We start from the raw sequence: 18562 nt of genomic DNA, 5'->3' as shown, positions 1-18562 counted from the left end.
TTTATTCTCATTGCTGTACATGTGACAGATTTCACTGATGGAAATATTTGCTCTGTTCCTCTTGTGGGTCAGAGAAACCCCATGAACCCTGCAGCATCTGCAGATATACAACGCATTTAGAATTGTCTTGTGTTAATGTAAGGAACGTTATGAATTTTTTTTTTAACCCTCATGTCCCACACTTTTGACAGTCGTTGAATCCCATACGAAGTCCTCCTTGTAGATGCAGGTCACGCTCATACAGACGATTACTATTCCCTGCATAAACTTGTTTTAGTCACAGCACTGACAGATTAAATACAGAACTAATGAACCCTTTAATGCACCGTTCTCAGAGTGTTGCTGCTTCTGGTAGAAGAGTTCAGATGAAGAAATGAGGCTACGGAGACAGAGCTCTGATTATCAGATGGCAGCCACCGATCCTGTGAGCTGTAACAAGACCAACACCTTCCTGTTTCCACTGGGACCAACAAACAGCACCACAGTCCTGTTAGCTCGCTCAATCCTCTTGTGTCATGCTTTGTGAGACAGTAAAACAGTTTTCTGTTGACACGGAGAGTCACAAACACGACCCTGAAGTCTTCACTTTCTATAATGTCACCGCTTATGGTCAGTAATTAGTTTGTTGCTTTTTTAAGTTGTTACTTAAGAGGCCACTGCTCAGTATTGACTCGAAAATATTGGACCTAATTAAATTTCCTGAAATAATGCAACTGAATGTATTTAACGCCCAAATGTTTGTAATGCAGCCAGCACTGGGGACGTCCTTCGATTGGCTGCTTTTCTGAGCTATTTAATTATCTGTTTAAACTTCTGTTCTCAAACATACACAACAAACTCAACTATATCTCATAGATCTTTAAAAAATAATGGTGAAAACATAGTTAGCTGCACCTGCCATACTTTCTGCTGCGTATCAGTGTTTTGACATGATCTCTCGTTGCCTGACCCATTTTCTATGTGCCGTGTGTTACTTTATATTCTTCAAAACGCTAATCCTCACAATTCAGGTAATTGCATTACAGTACTGCATTGTTGTAGCAGTTCTGCTGCAGCTGCCAGATGAAAGTTGTGTTTACTGCAGTGGCAATTCTTCTTGTACTCTGTGTGAATGCACTAGAAAATTACAGCTGCCTTGTCTGTCGCTATGTGAAAATAAAGTTTAGCTTCAGATTTAGTTTGAGTCAACATTTTTAGGTAACACTTCATTTGAAGTTGTATGCCTAAGACTGACATAAAACATGTTATAAACATGACATAAACCCTGTTAGTAACGTGAAGGAGTCTTCATGAATGCTTATGAATAAATAATGACACTTTTAATGCAAAGTTTGACTTTTAATGCAAATTTTAGTACAACTTTGCATCAAGTGTCATTATTTACCGAGTGACCCTTGATGACAACAGTCATAACCAGTCATGAAGACTCCTTCATGTTTATAACAGCGTCATTCCAGTCTTATGCACACCGAGTGTTTCAATTGTGGCTCATTACAGAAAACTTATGAATATTATAAATGTAGAAAGTGAGAGTTTTCACTTTGATTTACATTTTAAAGAAAACTTTCGTATTTTGTTTGACTTCTAAAAATTTGTCATGTACAAAGGTGGTTTAGTCCTTTCGTACTTGCCAAAAACCTTTAGAGAAATAACTGCTCAGGTTGAACTTGCTAACTCATATGATCGTATTAGCTTAGAGTAATCCTTACTGGTGGAATATTTCATTATTTTCCTATAAAGTAGCAAACCAGCTCAACTCTCACTAAGTAGGGCTCAGAAATCAGTGACTGTGACGCTTTGCAGCTCTCTCCAGAACATCCTCTCTTTGTCTCTTACTCAGCTCACCATGCTGATGATGGAGGCTGAGATACTTTTTGAACTGGGCTGCGACTAATTCTTGCATTAGCTAGCATGTTTCAAGCATGTTTCAAGCATGATCTAATGGAAGCCAAAGACAGTTATTATTTCTTTACTCCTGCTGTTTCTGTTACGCTAAATAAGATTTTTGAATTTCATTTACTCATCAGAATTTTAAATTCATACAAGTGGATTGTAGCTCTAGCTTACATTAACGGGCCACCTCATTTCTTTTGACTTTCTCATTGTGAGCTATGTCTCACATTAGTTTAATGTCTGTGGGGCCACTCAGGAAATAAATGGCCGCCGGGCCTTCATGCTCATCTTTAACTGGCTCTTTTCTCCTCCAGCAGTTTGGGGAAACCCCATGTAGACGACTGTCATGAAAATGAGTTATTGTGCAGCTAGCGGCGCTGGCACCTCGGGGTATTAGGAGTAAATTATAAATGCATGTTTCAGTGGTCTGTCTCTAAAAAGCTGCGGAGGGAATTGGGATGAAAATAAGTCACGTTCCCTTTAGAAAGGGGAGGGAGGCTTCATTTTATGAATATATATTCTGAACTTCAGCACTGAAGCTGCAGCTTTACTTGAAGGTCAAGATCAATGAAACGGAAGATGCTTATCGCAGTAATTAGCCTCTGGATTGTTCCAATATCTACCAGACTCAATATCATTCTGTTGCTCTATCACTGTTAACAACCTTTAAATAACCTTAAATTGCATTAATAAAACAAGGACCGTGTAATTCAATAGCTTAAATCTAAATGCATCTTATCTGATCTGCAGGACAACTGTATGTGAAGGCATGATGAGGTGAAAGACCAAATAAATGAGGCCATACTTGCTACTTTTCTCAGTAGCAAAGATGTCCTGTCAAATAATACCTTCTCTGTCAAAAGTTAAACTGATGTAGGACCCAAAAGCAGGCAGGAGGGAAGCAGATTTAGGTAAAGCGTGTAATTTGAATAAACCAACATGGTGCAGAACTCAAAGATAGAACCCAAACCTTCTAGATTATGACTTAAAAGGAAAATTCAGCATGCATGGATTCAGTTTAATGTATCTGATGCTACATTTCATCGTGTTTCAATGCCATGAATTAGTAAGCATGTGTAGTGATCCATCTTTATGTTGCTTATCTGAAGGATGCGGCTTGATGGAGCGGATGTGCTGATGGTGTTAATGCATTGCTCTGTGAAGGATGGACATTAATGCCACTGAGCTCATAAAACGGGTGGACTGCTTGGTGTCTGAAGGGGTTTCACACTTTTCTTTTTCACTCACTTTCTCATATTTATTTATTTTTTATTGATTTGTTTATGCTTGTTTGGAAAACATGATAAGTGAGTAAGTGTTATATTGGCAAAATAAAATAAAACTGAGTTTTTTATGGATTTATTCTAGCAGGTTCAGCAAGACCAAACAGAGAAACTGATTACTGCAGTGAGGTAGCGCGGTGTGTGGAGTTCTTACTTCAGTGGTTTTAATTCATTGCCAAAATGTGCACTCCTAAACACATTGTCATAGCTGCAAAGTGAATACATAAACATTAGTGGATGGTATGTTTCATCAAGTTGCTGAATTTGCGCTTGCATTTGGGCATTGGCAGCAGCTGCTTGATTCAAGGAACAATTTAGTTATAAAGTTTTACTTTTTCATAAAACTGTCTGGCTGATATTAAACACTCAAACACTCAGCTTCTGCACTGAGCTGAGTGGATTAGAGGCTGAAGAGGTTTCAAGTGTTTTTCAAACATTTTTCTGGCTGCATGTGTTCAGAATAATTCTGATGATTCATCTGATTGGCTTTCAATTAGTCAGTGTAACTTTTTTTGTTTTTTAGTATTTTATTGACCTTTACTACTTTACTGCGGGTGCAGTTTTTGGAATACCGAATAGATTTTTTTCCAGTTATAAATGCACTCATAAATTAGAAGACAAAAAGGTGGAGATATGATAGAGAAAAATAAATATATTAAGACAAAAAATAAACCAGAAAAAGTAATCTGGACATGTTTCAGTTAAGTAAAAAATAAAAACTGGTTAAAACATAAATGCTGGAATTTATGTTACATTTCATAACATAATTAAAAACAACAACAAAATACAGAGAAAATAATATTTTCTCATGTTGAAACAGTTTGCAGCTCTGAAAAACGTCCAGAGTAAACTCCACTGAACCCCATTGAAAACCTCCTGGTTACTCCACCAAATACTGATTTCTGAGTTAAAACATCAGTATTGCTGTTTCGAAATGAATCTGAACTTGTTTTCTTTGCATTGTCTGAGGTCTGAAAGCTCTGCATCTTTTTTGTTATTTTGACCACTTCTCATTTTCTCCGAATAAATACAAAATATTTGTTTGGAATTGCGGAGACATGTTGTCAGTAGTTCATAGAATAAAAGAACAATGTTGATTCTACTCAGACATATACCTATAAAGTGCTTTCTTAATGTTCATTTTTTTTCCAGAGCTGTATATTGGTAGAGAACCAAAGACTGAAAAGTGAAGGGAAGGTAGAATCACTTTGTTACTTATTACTTGTGAAAAGACTTCAAAACCTTCTACCTGGAAATTACTTAAAGAATAATAATAACAGAACTTGTGGCTGAAAGTTGATTAGGACATTTACACGTTTTAAAAACAGTTTTGACAACTTTTATTGCCAAAGTTGACATTTTCTTTCACTTTATCTCTTCTTGATGCAAAGATTCCTCTATTACAGCCTACAGTTAAGCGAACCTGGTTGGTGGTCTCTGTTCACGCTATCACTGTGGTTATATAATCCCTCCAGTGTCTGACCAAACATGTCCTACTTATTAGAGCATCCAGTTAGAAAATCTGGAGCATGGCGTCTAACACTTAGAGCTTGGTATCTAACAAGTCATGGCCATTGAGAACATTTTATTACTATTTAATTTACATGTTCCTTTTAATATCTATGTTTATGTTTTGGTTTTTAACACGTTGTTTTGCTATAAAGTCACAGAGAAATATCAGTTCTGTGTCAGATTTACTGGATTTTTTTTTTCCTTTAATGTATATATTACCGATGTGGTTTATCTGCAAAATAAAAGAGGACATTTATTTTATCCTCTTTCTTTCTTTGCTCAAATGGAAGGTCTGAGAAATAACAAGCACAGATGCAAAGAAAGACTTATTTTAACTTCCTTTCTGCATCTCTCCCTCCCTCCCTCCTCAGGCATGCACACCAGCATCAGCGAGATCCTGAAGGAGAAGAGCCTGAAGCCGTCTCGCCGCAGCCTGCCCTGCCTGGCTCAGAGTCAGACGCATCCCATCAACCTCAACCACTTCCTGTCTGTGCCTCTGAGCCCAGATCCCAAACCAGACCTCGACGATCTGAGTCAGAGCATCAGCACGTCCTGCAGCCTTCTGCCACCACAGACAGGCAGGTCTAAAGTTTGAGTAGAGATGCGGCTTGCATTGACTGCCGCTTCGCATTAAAGTTTACCAATGTTGTCGTTTCCAGTGATGAGTCAGAATTACTTATGTCTGAACTTTAACTCGCCTGGTTTTGTTGTTTGAATCCCTCCTCTCATGCAAGACCTGCTGTAAATATTATATTTTATGGTCTGTAAATGCTAAAGAACATCTGTTGCACCTTGTTTTACACACCAATAATTCAAACACAGCCTTTTGTGCTCTCATCTTAACTTTGTTCTTGATACTAGCACTGAACTGGGACAAAGCTGGCAGCTGCACAGATTTTCATGATTGTGGTAACCTTCAAAGCGCACACGCCGATTGTCGTAATCCTGCAGGGCATCTGTGAAACATTCTGTAAAGTCACAGCTGTCTGATGGAATAATGAAGCAAAATCTGTTCAAAAGGAAAATTATACATTCTCACATGGATGAGTTGCATGGAGCAGCATGTATTCAAGGATAATTATTTACTTGTCTCGTGTCTTGAGGAGAAAGGTCTATTTTAAGCAGGGGCACAATTTTATTTTAGTAAGATCTAAAAATACCTTCTGTGCAAGCATTTGAGGTGAGCCTAGAAATACCTTAAGGAAGAATCAAGCGGTTGTCATTTCTCTTAAAATTTTGACAAGCTGTGACATTGCGGATGTCAGATGTCAAGATGTCAGAGAAAAGCATCAGAATTTTTTTTTTACCTCAATCTGAACAGAAAATAGACAGATGAGTTTAAAAAGAAAAAAAAGACAGCACCTGGCAGGACAAGGACCTGATTTGACTGCTGGACCTCGTGTAATATTACATCCTCATATGTTTTATTGGCATTTCTGTAAGTTTAGCTGACAGTTTTATCTTAACGCTCATCAAGCTCACCAGCTGCACATAATAGGTTTTTTATTTAATCTTACTATGATCCATCTGCCAGTGGCTCCAATATCAGATGGATTGTATCCGTGGTTACGGTGTTTCATTAATCAAAAATACATCCGTCTGTAAAGTTGTTGTCGCGATAAGATAACTCGATTTTTCTGTGCTCTTCTGTTTTGATAGAAACCTAAACTTTTAAGAGTTTGGATCTTTTTCCGCTCATTGCCTCCCATCTTTCCATCACATTTTATCCAAACAGAAGCATGTGGTGCAACCGCATTAACCATCCCCCCGGAAACGTTTGGTCGCTTGAAAAAAGAAGCAGTCGAGCTGTATGAAGTTATATGAAATGAAGGAAGAATCAAGGCAAGAGGTTTTGCCTCTGGGGCTTTTTAAACCTGAAATACACAATCCATTCGAGGAATATTTCCAGCCCTCCAGGTAGCAAACGTTTTGGAGGCTGTTGGTGGAAAAGCATTTAAGAAATTTTTATGGACTCACTCTGAAGCTTCTCGTTTATCTCCAGACATTTTTATTATTTTGTAGATCTGCAAAGCATTTTGTCTTTTTGCAGATAAAGCCTCACTTTCATTTATTCAAATAACTGATGTCAGGTCTTTACCTGGCCTTTTTGATAATGGAGCTCAAGCGCAAATTCAAGCTGGAAAACTTCTGCCTCACCTGCTCCACCCAATCGCTGCGTCATGCTCTCCGCCTCCAATCCCAGCGCTGGTCCTGGACCCGGCGTGTTCAATCATCAATCAACCAAGCTCCGCTTATAAGGGTCCACACCCACGCCAGCAGCCGCTCTCCAGCTGTGCGCAACCCACCTCCACCCCCTTCTCCACCAGCATCATTCAACTCTCCAGGACATCATCCTTCCTGACCTCCACCACCAGGGGGGGTAGAGCACCCCTAATCAGCGTTGGGGATGTTCACCCGAGTTCACGGCATCAGCGCTCAAAACTTCTGCCGGGGCCCGAGCGCCAAAGAACTGTTATTCATTTCTAAAGAATTGTTATTCATTTTGTCATTAAATCCTTTAATTATCTTTTCTGTGTCTGAGTTTATCCAGATTGAATTGGTTTTATACTATGAAACTTCATTTTTAAAATAAGAGTTCAGTCTGTTCCATCAGCTGCAAACTGCCAGCATGCTCCAAGTCAAACCAGTCAGTAAAACCTTTTGATTTAGCAATAGAGTATTATTTGTGCAAAGCAATGAGAAGAGGCTTTTTCTTGTGCTTGTCTTGTAGTTTTTTGGACATGTTGCCTGTTCCATTCAGAACTAAGTTAAGCTAAGAAACTTTAGCACAATAGGGAGGTTATTGTTGTTTTCGGAAGTTATACTATTGCTGAGTACAAGTCTGCTCCTTGATGAGAGGAGAGAAATGTCTGTATTTAGGAGCTAGAGGCAAGAATAATTACTAAGTGAATGAGATGATAATGGGGCATGTGTTTGTAGAAATACTGGGAAAAATAATGTGATTTGGGTCGTTAATGGTCTCCATTCACTTTGATCCATCCCAAAAATACGGAGTGTAAAATTAGAGTTGACTGTCTGGTTGCAGATTTAATTAATTTAATTTTATTAATTTAGAAAATAGTTCATGCAGTCAGTTTCACTTTCAAGAATCCAGCATGCTGACGTGAGTAAAGCATTTTTTTAATCAAAAGTTTAAGTAAAGTTTCAGCATGTTAGAGCCTTGCAGGTGTTTTTGTATATCCCTGTAACATCTGTGGGAATCAGTCTATTGATCAATCTGTAATAAGAGGATAAATGAATGTTATTTTTCTATGGCAGATCTGTGAATTTGTGACACAGGTTTAGCAGTGGTTTCTCATTAAAATGTGGCTGTTTAATGATAAATTGTTGATGAACTTGACATGAAGAGAGACATGAAGAGTGTTGGGTGTGATAGAATGTGAGGATCTTGGAGGGCTTCACATGAACATTTTTAACTTTAGAGAGTTAAAAAAAAATCCCTTTGATACCTAATAGAGCGCAGAGTTAATCAGCTTTGCTTTGAGGAGTGGATCTGTGTCATAGCGTTTGTTTCTAACTGGATGAAACAGTTTAATACTCCATGCCTTGGTTTTTACTCTGCAGGCATAATAGATATCCCCTCACAAACTGAGAATACTGTGTCCGTGAAAGGTGGGAAACAGCAGGTTCAATTTTTTACAGGTCCAAGATCAACGCCGTCGTTACAAAGTGAAGGGAGGTTGAAAATGAAAAAAGAAAAAGTCTAGAAGCTCACAGAGCATCATTTCTTCCCTTACCGTTTCCACGGATGATTTAACCACTGCAGCATCGTGAGTCACAGCCAGATGAGCTGATAGCTGCAAATATATATTTGATTGAATCAATTAGGAGGCTGTCAAACATGAAACGAAGGAGAGATCATTTGTGCTCCATCGTAATGAACTATATCTCCCATGTTAAAGCCATTATGTCTTGTTTGAGCCTGACAGATTGTACATTCAGTTTTACTTTTGAAAAACCAAATTCCTCTAAATAGCACTAATCAGAAATGCTTCCCCATGTTTTGCAGTCGTAGAGACTGACGTTTTTATTTGAGGGATCTTGGATAATTATTTAGTGCGGCTGCAGCTCCTGTTGGTCGTCTTTGGCAATGTTCACTTTAAATGTTTTACTTTTTGTGATCATGAGAGTAGAAGAGATGAAAGGAAACTTTTATGCGTTTTCTCACAAGTTGACAACCTTCTGGGATTCGAATGAAATATGCATGATGTTCTGAGATCTAAACACTGCAGTAATACAGTACAACTGCTGCATTTCTAAAATTGTCTTCACAGATCTTTTTTCTTCCAGCTGAATTTATACAGCAAGTCACTCAAATTAACCACTCCCACTTTTTTAAACACACACTTTGCATTTAAATAACCTTTAATGCAGCTGTGGGTGTCTGTCTGTTTGCACTTTTCAGAGTACAATTAATTAGCTTAAATAAATGTACTTTTTAATAAGGATACCTGATATGCCTTTTTTCTATCATGTTTAATTTAAGGTAGTTTTTGCTTGATGTGTATTTACTGAACATGTGTTCACTCTTGTTGATCATTTTATTATTTTGTTATGCCCTCAAACTTCAACACATTTTATGGATATTTAATGTGACAGACCAACACAAGCCTGCTTAAAAATACATGTAGGAGAGAAATATTAACTACCGTACTTTCCAAATAAATATATCAAATGTTTGGCATGCATCAGCATTCAGACATTTTTCATTTTTCATAAGAGAAAAGAAAAGACTTGTAAGAGACTTTTATATGGACAATTGTGATTGTAATGTAACTGAATGCAAAGAAGCCTAAACTGTACCAATACTTTTAAACAGCACTGTGGTTCACTATAAATGAACCACAATCTTTGAGTTTTTTTAGTCAGTGGTGACTTCAGTGGCTAAAATGTAAAGTGTTATATACAGAGTACGACTGTTTTACAGAACAGTTCTTCTTTAAGATCCAGAAAGGAAGAAAAGGAGATCAACAGTTTAATTCGGATCAAGAAAACAATGTTTTCTTTCACACAGACCTAATTCCAGTGTTTGTTGAGAGATTAACCAAAGCGGTAAACAAATGCTTATAGCAGAAAGGATTATTTGAGTGCTTTCGCTCTGGTTCCATAAGAGTCTCTGATTGATTTCGTTGTGTCTTTGTGCAGCAGAGGATGTCAAAGACAGCTACATTGAGGAGACCGAAGTGAGCACATGTGAAACAAGAGCAAACCCGACATTTCTTCTGCAAAAGCCAGTCAGCCGGGCTAAATTAGGGACCCGGGCCGACTCTCTGCAGGTACCACATTCACTGCACGTCTAAATCCATTGATGTAAAATCTGCAGCTCCTTCATCCGTTCCTCCACAAGTTTTAATGGCAAAGTGAGATTTATGTCATGCATTACTTCTGCAGGGAAAAAAACAGTCAGACGCATCTGGACTGCTGTTTCGAGATGGAAAAAAGAGAATCGATTACATCTTGGTTTACAAGAAGTCCAGCCCGCAGGTGGAGAAAAGATGCACGTTTGAGAAGAATTTACGAGCCGAGGGCCTCATGCTGGAGAAAGAGGTAAACATTTCTGGTTTGGTCTTCTTGTACTTTAATTTTTTAACTTCTAAGTTGTCAAACTTTGATGGGTTTCTTTTTTATTTTATAAATGTTTCAAAGCCCTCTTTGACGAACAACGACATCATGTTTGTGAAGGTCCACGCTACCTGGGATACCCTCTGCAAATATGCAGAGCAGATGAACATCCGCATGCCTTTCAGGTACATGGAAATAATCTCTGCAGACTTTCAGATTTTAAAGCAGCTGGTAACTTTCTATTGTGTTTTTTTATTTCAGAAAAAAATGCTACTTCACTGACTGGAGGAGCAAAACCCTTGGCAGGTGAGGAAATTTTACACATTTGGGATTTTTTGGTGGGGATTGAAAGGTTTCTTAAAGAAATTGTTGAAACATCAGGAAAAGTCTGAATAAGTGTTGAGATTATGGACTAAAGTTTGAGTTTCCAAACTTTATCTTATTTCACTACTGAAAAGATTAAAGTTTGAGTTTTGGGGAAATTTTATTCTGGTTTGGCACAATAAAACTCTGACAAAAAGTTAAATGTAAACTGGATGCAAGGTTTTTGAATTGGGTTTTGTTTAGCTTTTAAATTATGGAAACCTGTAATTCAAACAATTAAAATCAGCTTATACTTTTTAATATTAAAGATTCTACTGAACCAAGCTTGTCTACAGATCCAAATAAAACTAAGTAGTCCTTTAAAATATTGACTGATCAGACGCCTGTTACAGCCTTGTGCAAATATGAATCCTCAACTGTTATTTCATCCTAATATGGATAATGTGATAGGAATCTTGAAATGGAAACATCCTAAATGTCCCTGTTGCAATAAGATTCAGAGGTTCACAAAAGCTCTTTGTGTCCTAATGAACTCACTCAGTCCAGCTTTTACAAACCATTTCTGTTCCTGTAGTATCATTTTACAATATTTATAATCTTTGGTAAACAGAATATCAGCTTCCATTTCCCTCACAGATGACGAGAAACATTGGAGGTTATTTTAAAAAAAAAGATATTTGAAAGAAATCCAACAAATCAGGAGGTGTGTTGTTTTAATTTTGTCATTGTTTTCAAACGACATGCACCCTTGAGTTGACAAAGCAAACCTGGTAGGTTTTAATAAAAGCGCATAAATCTCCACGGTAACGATTGAATAGAGTGGCTCGCCTACTTTTGGCTGCACCTTTCAATAATATACTTTCCAGTGAATATAAATGGAGCCACAGAAGCTCATTTGCATACTATTTTTAGATAGATGCACTTAGCTTTGATGTGATATTCGAACTCAGAGTAGAAATTTAAATTTCCTTTGTTTCTTCTCACTGAGATGCAAATAAAAGAAATAGTCTAAGTCCCAGACTGAATGTTTTGCATATCCAACAATGAAAACAAACAAAATACACAGAAGATTCTGCTCTGTAACATTGTTGTGTGGAAATTGTTTCCCCTAATTATGTTGTTAACATCAACAAAGCGAATGGGAGGCAGTGTAAGCAAACAACTCTTTCATAAAAGACCATTTCTACAATTTAAATTATTGCAAATTATGTTTTAATGTTGCTTAGACTGTCTAAATTATCAAAAACAATGCAATATGTCTCCTTATAATGCCTTCAAAGTACAAAGTATTTGTTGTCTCACTTTCTGAAGAAAAACATAGTTTCATTACATTATATGAATGTAATGGATTAATACCCTGAATTTGAGGAAAACTTGGCTGCAGTTTGCGGACCGGGATGAGATTTATCATCAAATACAGAATCCGGCCAACTGTGATTAAATTAGGCTCTGATTTGGTTACCTGCTGGCGCGAAGCAGAGGGAAATGTCAGCTATGATTGGATGTTACTGGAATCAGAACTGGCGTTGTTTCATCTGCGCCGTCTTTGGCAGTTCATCACTCCAGCAGTCTTCTGCCAGTTCATTAAGTTAAACGCATGAATTAATCAGTTTTTGTTTGTTTCTAATTCCTGCCTGTGGTTTGTTGAGAAAAGTCACAAACAAATCACTGAGTCTGTTATTTATGTAATTACAGTTTTTTTAAATCTTGTTTTGTAAAATAAATTTTATACTATGAATCAAATTTCATTTTTCATAAAGAACAAAGTTGTTAAAATGCAGAAAGGACAGGAAACACCAAACAGAAAAATAATAAAATAAAATAATTACCTTTGTTCATCTGTAGGTTCTTCACAATTCATAAAGCTGAATGTTATTGAAAAGTTAATTTATTTCAGTAAGTTAATTCACTAGGTGAAACACATTTTGTCTATTGTTGATGCTTTTAAGCCTTTATATCTGTTAGTTAGCATGATTTTCTGTTCACAGCTAACGAAAGAAGCAGCATTTAAGATTTGAATATTGCATCAGACCAATGAAAAGTCTGAAATGTTGTAATTTTTATTCCCATAGAGTAGCTTTAGCATTCATTAAAGGATAAAGATGCAGCATATTTCACCCAGAAATGGTTTCTGAATCAATTTTCTGTCTCTGTGATCAAACATTTGTTCACTGAACAACAGGTACAGTTATTTATGGTTCCCTCGGCGCGAATCCTCCTGACACTGGAGTTTAAATCAAGTTAAGGGTTTTCTTCAGCCACAGTGTTATAAATTTACCTCTGGGAGTTTTTCTTTGCTTTTTGTTTTTGCTCTTTACCCAGAACTTTCTACAACTGGAACACAAATTATTTGTTCTCACATTTATTGTCCTCAGGAGATGAGTGTTAAGAAGGACAGTGATTCATCAATATGGCAAAGTAGCAGCTAAAACATGATGAAAGGGAGTGCAGATAATAAAAACCTTTGTACACAATTTTGTCGGAGAATGAGAAGAAAAATGGGAGATTACGTTTGGATTTTGCTTACCAATAAAATCTGAAAAGTGCGGATTCAAACTGTGGAGGAATTTGAATCCACACTTTGAGCCAGAGTTCAGTTACAGAGCAATTCCCCAACCTGAACATCTCACAGATCACCAATCAATCCATGATTTTAAAATGGAGAGTAAAGTCACCAAGAACACAGCCTTAAACTGGAAGTCTCAATGAGGAGAGCAGGAACCGCTGGAGGAGCGGCTGTTGATCTGACGGCGCTGATAGTTATGCGCTCTAAAGATCTGACCTTTCTGAAAGAGCGGAAAGAAAAAAGATATTAGAAAGTACAGTTTGTATTGTGCCACAAAGTCATAATGTTTGGAAGAAGGTGAGATTTAAATTAAACACAATTTATGATGGAAAAAAACAATCATTGTGGATTTTTCCTATTATTAATAACCAGAATGAGAAAATGAAACAAATGCATTCAAAGTTGAACAGCTAAGAGTTTTGAGCAACAGTAGAGTTAGTAAGTAGAGTAAAACTGTCACTTGGAGATAATTTTATAATTTAGTTTGCTATTCTTAGTTAGGTTTACTTAAGTATTAAATTTTTCCTGAATGTCACTCACTCTTTCTCTTAGGAAATACAATATATGGAAGTTTTGCAAGTTTGTTCTGTTTATCCACCTGCAGTTAGCCACAGTTTGCATCCTTCTTAATTGAGCTAACTAGGTAAAAGTCAGCTCCTCTTATGAAAACAGGCCAACCCCGCTCAACTAAAAGTGAAATATAATAGTAAAAACACCCCACCAGTTTTAGCTGCTACTTTATAAACACACAAAAGCCAAGATCTTGAACAGTGACAAATGTACATAAATAAGATAAATAGGTTTGTGATGCTGAAAAGAAAAACTGCAGTTAATCCTCCAAACTGTGTTTAGCCCAGCTTACGCGTCCCGTAGAAAGGTGTAAATAGTAAATAAATAATGAATAAACAGCAGCCTGGATGACGCCACACATGTGCTTTAAAACGTGTTTTCTGGTGGGGCTGGGCTCCCAAGGTTGTGCGGCGAACAAGGTTAGCCGCCATCATCTCATAGTGAAGTAAACAATCTGCTTGATAATCTGCCCCATTAATCCTGTTTTTGTCGGTGCGCCTGTGCAGCAGGTTTCATCTGAGGTGTCAGCAGATAAAAGACTGGCTTCCCAAAAATCCCATGAAGCTGGACAAAGAGGCGCTGCCCGACCTGGAGGAGACGGACTGCTACACGGCGCCCTTCAGCAGAGCGCGCATGCACCAGTAAGAGCATCCTGATTAAAAACTCACAAGCATGGTCACCACGGATACGATAGTGTTGGGTTTTTCGCTATGGTTTAGTTTTATTTTGTTAATTCAGTTTATTTTAATTAGTTATTAGAGTGTGTTTTGTGGTTTTTGTTAGTCAAATATTGTTTGGTTTTTATTAATTGTAGTTGTAGTTTTATTTTTTTTCATACTTTGGTTGATTTTTAAGTGCAGAATTCAAAAAGGTCAAAGGATTGTGTTGTAATTTTATATACAACTCAACAGAAGATACAATTAAAAAATAAAAAAAAACACATCTGACTGGCATTTTATTCCAACTTTTTGCTGTCGCCATGTTGCGTTCAGCCGTAGTGAACGGATGGATTGTGGAGTGCTGCAATTTGCCCACAGCTTTTGTCAACTGCTTGTGTGAGGAAAATAATAATTTCACATAATTTCAAAAGGCTAATAAATAGATTAATAAACTCAAAAACAAAGGACATCATACCTGTACTTTCAGGAGCTCCTCTTTATAAACACACCATATAGTTCCCGTTAGCTATAGTTTCCCCCCATTAATTATTGTTTTTATTTATCCCAACGAAAATGTTCTCTCACTGTCCGTTTTTGTTATTTTGATAGTTTTAGTTAACTATAATAACCTTGGTGATCACAGCGGCACATAATAGCAGAGTAATAGAAAACATTCCCATCAGATCCTCTACTGCTTCTTTCTGAATTTTGAAAGCTGGAGATAAAAATCTGTGCTTGTATTTTTTATAAGTGTCACAGAAATCAGAGCAAAACTAGTTCCCCATAAATAAAACATCAAAAAGAGCAGCAGTTGTACATTAAATTATTTCTTCCTTATTTGTTCAGTATTTTATGCTGAAAGCTTCTGTCTGAAGAAAGCCATCTTGGCATCATCTAATCTCATTTCTCAGGAAAAGCATTTGCAACTTTCCGTTCTTTCCATGTCTGCTTGTGTGCATTGCTGAGTGGAATATTGATGCGATAACGAGCACAAACTTGACAACATGTCTAAACGAACTGTGTTATTGACTCATCTCACATTACGGGCTTTGACGGGACGATGCCCCGCTGCATGATGGGAAACTAAAGGAGCGTGATGTTGTTTCTTCTCAGTTTCACTATCAACAACAGAGAGACGTTCTTCTCAAATTCAACCAGGAGCAGAATAGTCCATCACGTCCTGCAGCGCACCAAGTATGAAGACGGAAAATCGAAGATGGGTAAAAACTCCACTCTCATTTGCTTCCACACATAATACACAATAATCCCAACTTTATGTGCAATATAAAACATACCAAACTTTAGATTTTAAAAAGTATAAGATCTTTCTTTGAATTTGACTTTAGGATTATTTGTAGAGTAATCCTACTTTTTTACTTTCACATTACAACCACAATCACTGATGTATTTCTGAGGAATGTATGAAACCAACACAAAATATTACATAGTTATGAAGTGTTTTTTAAAATTTTATAAGAATAGAAATCTGGATTTATATTCAGTCCCCTGAATCAACTAGTAGGACTACCTTCAGCTGCATACGATTACCATCTGGATCTGAAAGGTTTGCCCCCTTTTCGCTAAAACAGCTCTAGCTCTGCTAAATCGGGATTCTGTGTTCATGGGTTTCGAATGTATTTCTGCATGCTGTTGGCATCGTCCAGCCTTATCACAAATCTGTACCCAGTTTTGTTTCTGAAATGTTTCTTTACTCCCACTTGTCTGGCTTCTGCCAACATGATTTGCTGATTAAATTTTGGCCTCAGAGCGCTGGAACGGATTTAGAGTTAATATTTTAAATCGAGTGATGACTTTATTCCCCCCCAAAAAACATGATATCAGCTTGGCTTCAAGGGTGGAAAATCCTTTTTATCTTTCCTCCAGTGGTTCTCGCTATCAGCTTTTCGTGTGTGAAAGAACAGCAACAAAAATAAAAATTACTGCACTCTAGTCCTGAGTTGGGAACTTTTTTTTATTCTGAGTACAGAAACTGCAGGCAGAGTTGTGAATTTATTGAAACTTTAAAACGAGACTTTGCAACCACTGCAGTAAACCTGTGCATATAATGAGAGCACATCACTTTAAACTAGCTCCAATTTAGAAAGGCTGTGGTAAATTGTTGTTTTTGTGAAAACATTTGCTTTCAATGACCCTAAAGCTGGTCTGTTTGTATCAGTGACTGCTGCTGAATTTTTAATGCGCTGTTATTCTCGGTGTGCTTGAGATCATTTGCTTTACTTTACTGCAGGCATCAACCGCTTACTGGGCAACAACACATACGAGGCGGCGTTTCCTCCACATGAGGTGGGCTGATTCTAATTTGAAATTAAAATTGTATGCATTCAAGAATCAGGAGAATAACTGAAGGCTGTTCACATAAAGAAATGTACAATATTTAAAGAAATGGACATATAAAAGCTGAGCAGGAGATAAAAGCTAATAATTATTACCTGTGAAATGCCGTTGTTTTGTCTCCTCAGGGCGGCTACAAGAGCAGACATCCAATTAAGACGCACGGCGCCCAGAACCAAAGGCATCTTCTGTACGAGCGCTGGGCCCGCTGGGGGATCTGGTACAAATACCAGCCTCTGGACCTTATCAGGTAATTAGCTTTGAAGCACAGCACTAGGAGATATTTTTGGATTTATGCCCTTTTTTGTTTTGTTTTGTTTTTTTTGTTTTTTTCTTTTTGGGTTTCTTTGAGCTTCAACAAGCTGAGTTGTTTAAATGCAACACAAAGTAATCCAAGCAATTTATTTTGCTGAAGATGTAATATCACAGCTGGCCTCTGTTCTGTGTTGTTACGTAACGTCACATTTCTGAACTTTTAAGCTATTAGATTGTAACAGCTGCTTTGTCTGACTTTTATTTTACCCCCTTAAACTAACAGTTTAAGATTTGTTAAAAAAATGGAGAAGAGGCAGAGTAGACCCTGGTCAGGCCACCAGTCCATCACTGCTTTAATTTTCTTATTAAAAACAAAGTGTGTCTTTAAAGGGATTCTAGATTAGTTGAATGTATTGGCCTAAATATGTCAAAATTTTCCCTTTAACTTAAAAAATAATGCTTGTTTGTGATACGCTAAAACTCATAATTATTTCAAAAATTTTACATCTTTTGTTATATTTTTCACCCATGGAGGCCGCCATTTTTTCACCTGATGGGATGATGACGTCTTTTGGTCCACAGAGTAAACACAGGAAGGCTAACTTTACCTGAGTAGTTGTTTGTCATATTGCGTTTAAGTGCTGTAATTTTAGATAATCCAGCTGTAGCACCCCACTGCTCCATCACCTGTTCTCAGGGCAGAACTTTAACTCACTTGCGGTGTGGCTACTTGGGTTCGTGATTTTCAGGTAGATACCATGCAGGTTTACCTCATGTAAGTAGCTATTACTCCACTACTGTTTTTTTTTTACCTTCCCAGTAAAACAATCCAGACATCCACACACAAAGTTGTTTTTCTTATTTATCTTCAACATCCCACAAACTAACCTGGCTTATTCTACCCTGAACGTTGGTAGGAAATTAACACATAACAGCTTCTATAACCCCTTATATACATTTACAAACATTAACAGTTCTTAAACTTACACCAACTTCACATTTCAGCATATAACTTCACACACATCCGCACCAGGGCCCACACTCACACACAGAGTCCAATACCCGTGGACGCTTCCGTTGCAGGCCTGTTGATGTTTGAGTTCGCTGAAACGACCGCAGAAGTCCTCGTTACTTTTCCTCTTGTTGGAACCGGATGGACCAACGAAACCGGCTCGCTCCGCCGACGTCCTCACCGTCACCGCTGCTTAGCGAGTCCACTTTCCTTTTCTTCTTTCCCTTTAGCGTCTCCACGCAGGATTCTTGTAGCTTTCTTTATCTTTAGGGAAACGTCCCCGCCATCTTGCTGCTTTTCCCCCCACACGTGCCCTGCAGCAGTGTCCTCTAAAAAGTAGCAGTGGCAGTCCTCGTTAACAGGTCCACACTCCTCATTACTCAATTATCAATTATACTCTGCGTATAATCTTATTTCTAACTCGCCAACTATGTTTAACACGATTTTTTTTCCGTATTGTTCCAATCCCTCTTTCTTTTTATTTCCCTATCTCCTTCCTCTCTCCTTCTCGTTTTTTTTCTCCCAGAATCCTCTGTCTTTTTTTTTTTTTTTT

The 18562-nt window shown here is 37.5% G+C and overlaps 1 protein-coding gene across 3 annotated transcripts in view; it reads left to right on the top strand.

The window, feature by feature from the left end:
- Positions 1-18562, top strand: part of ano3 (anoctamin 3) — a 45818-nt gene that overhangs the window by 8289 nt on the left and 18967 nt on the right. The window contains exons 2-10 of one of the 3 annotated variants that reach the window (XM_015032938.1): positions 5060-5266; positions 9858-9985; positions 10101-10256; positions 10356-10456; positions 10533-10577; positions 14238-14372; positions 15504-15610; positions 16639-16694; positions 16871-16992. In XM_015032938.1, coding sequence (XP_014888424.1) covers positions 5060-5266; positions 9858-9985; positions 10101-10256; positions 10356-10456; positions 10533-10577; positions 14238-14372; positions 15504-15610; positions 16639-16694; positions 16871-16992 — 1057 coding nt within the window. Of the gene's footprint in view, positions 1-5059; positions 5267-9854; positions 9986-10100; positions 10257-10355; positions 10457-10532; positions 10578-14237; positions 14373-15503; positions 15611-16638; positions 16695-16870; positions 16993-18562 lie in introns of all 3 variants that reach the window. The other 2 variants (XM_015032937.1, XM_015032936.1) reach the window with 2 other exon arrangements.

Source organism: Poecilia latipinna, unplaced genomic scaffold (genome assembly GCF_001443285.1).
Source record: "Poecilia latipinna isolate Pla-1442-1.1 unplaced genomic scaffold, P_latipinna-1.0 Scaffold254, whole genome shotgun sequence".
In the NCBI taxonomy this organism is placed as follows: Eukaryota; Metazoa; Chordata; class Actinopteri; order Cyprinodontiformes; family Poeciliidae; genus Poecilia; species Poecilia latipinna.
Note: the sequence above shows the minus strand (reverse complement) of the source record. Positions and strands in the feature narration are given on the sequence as shown.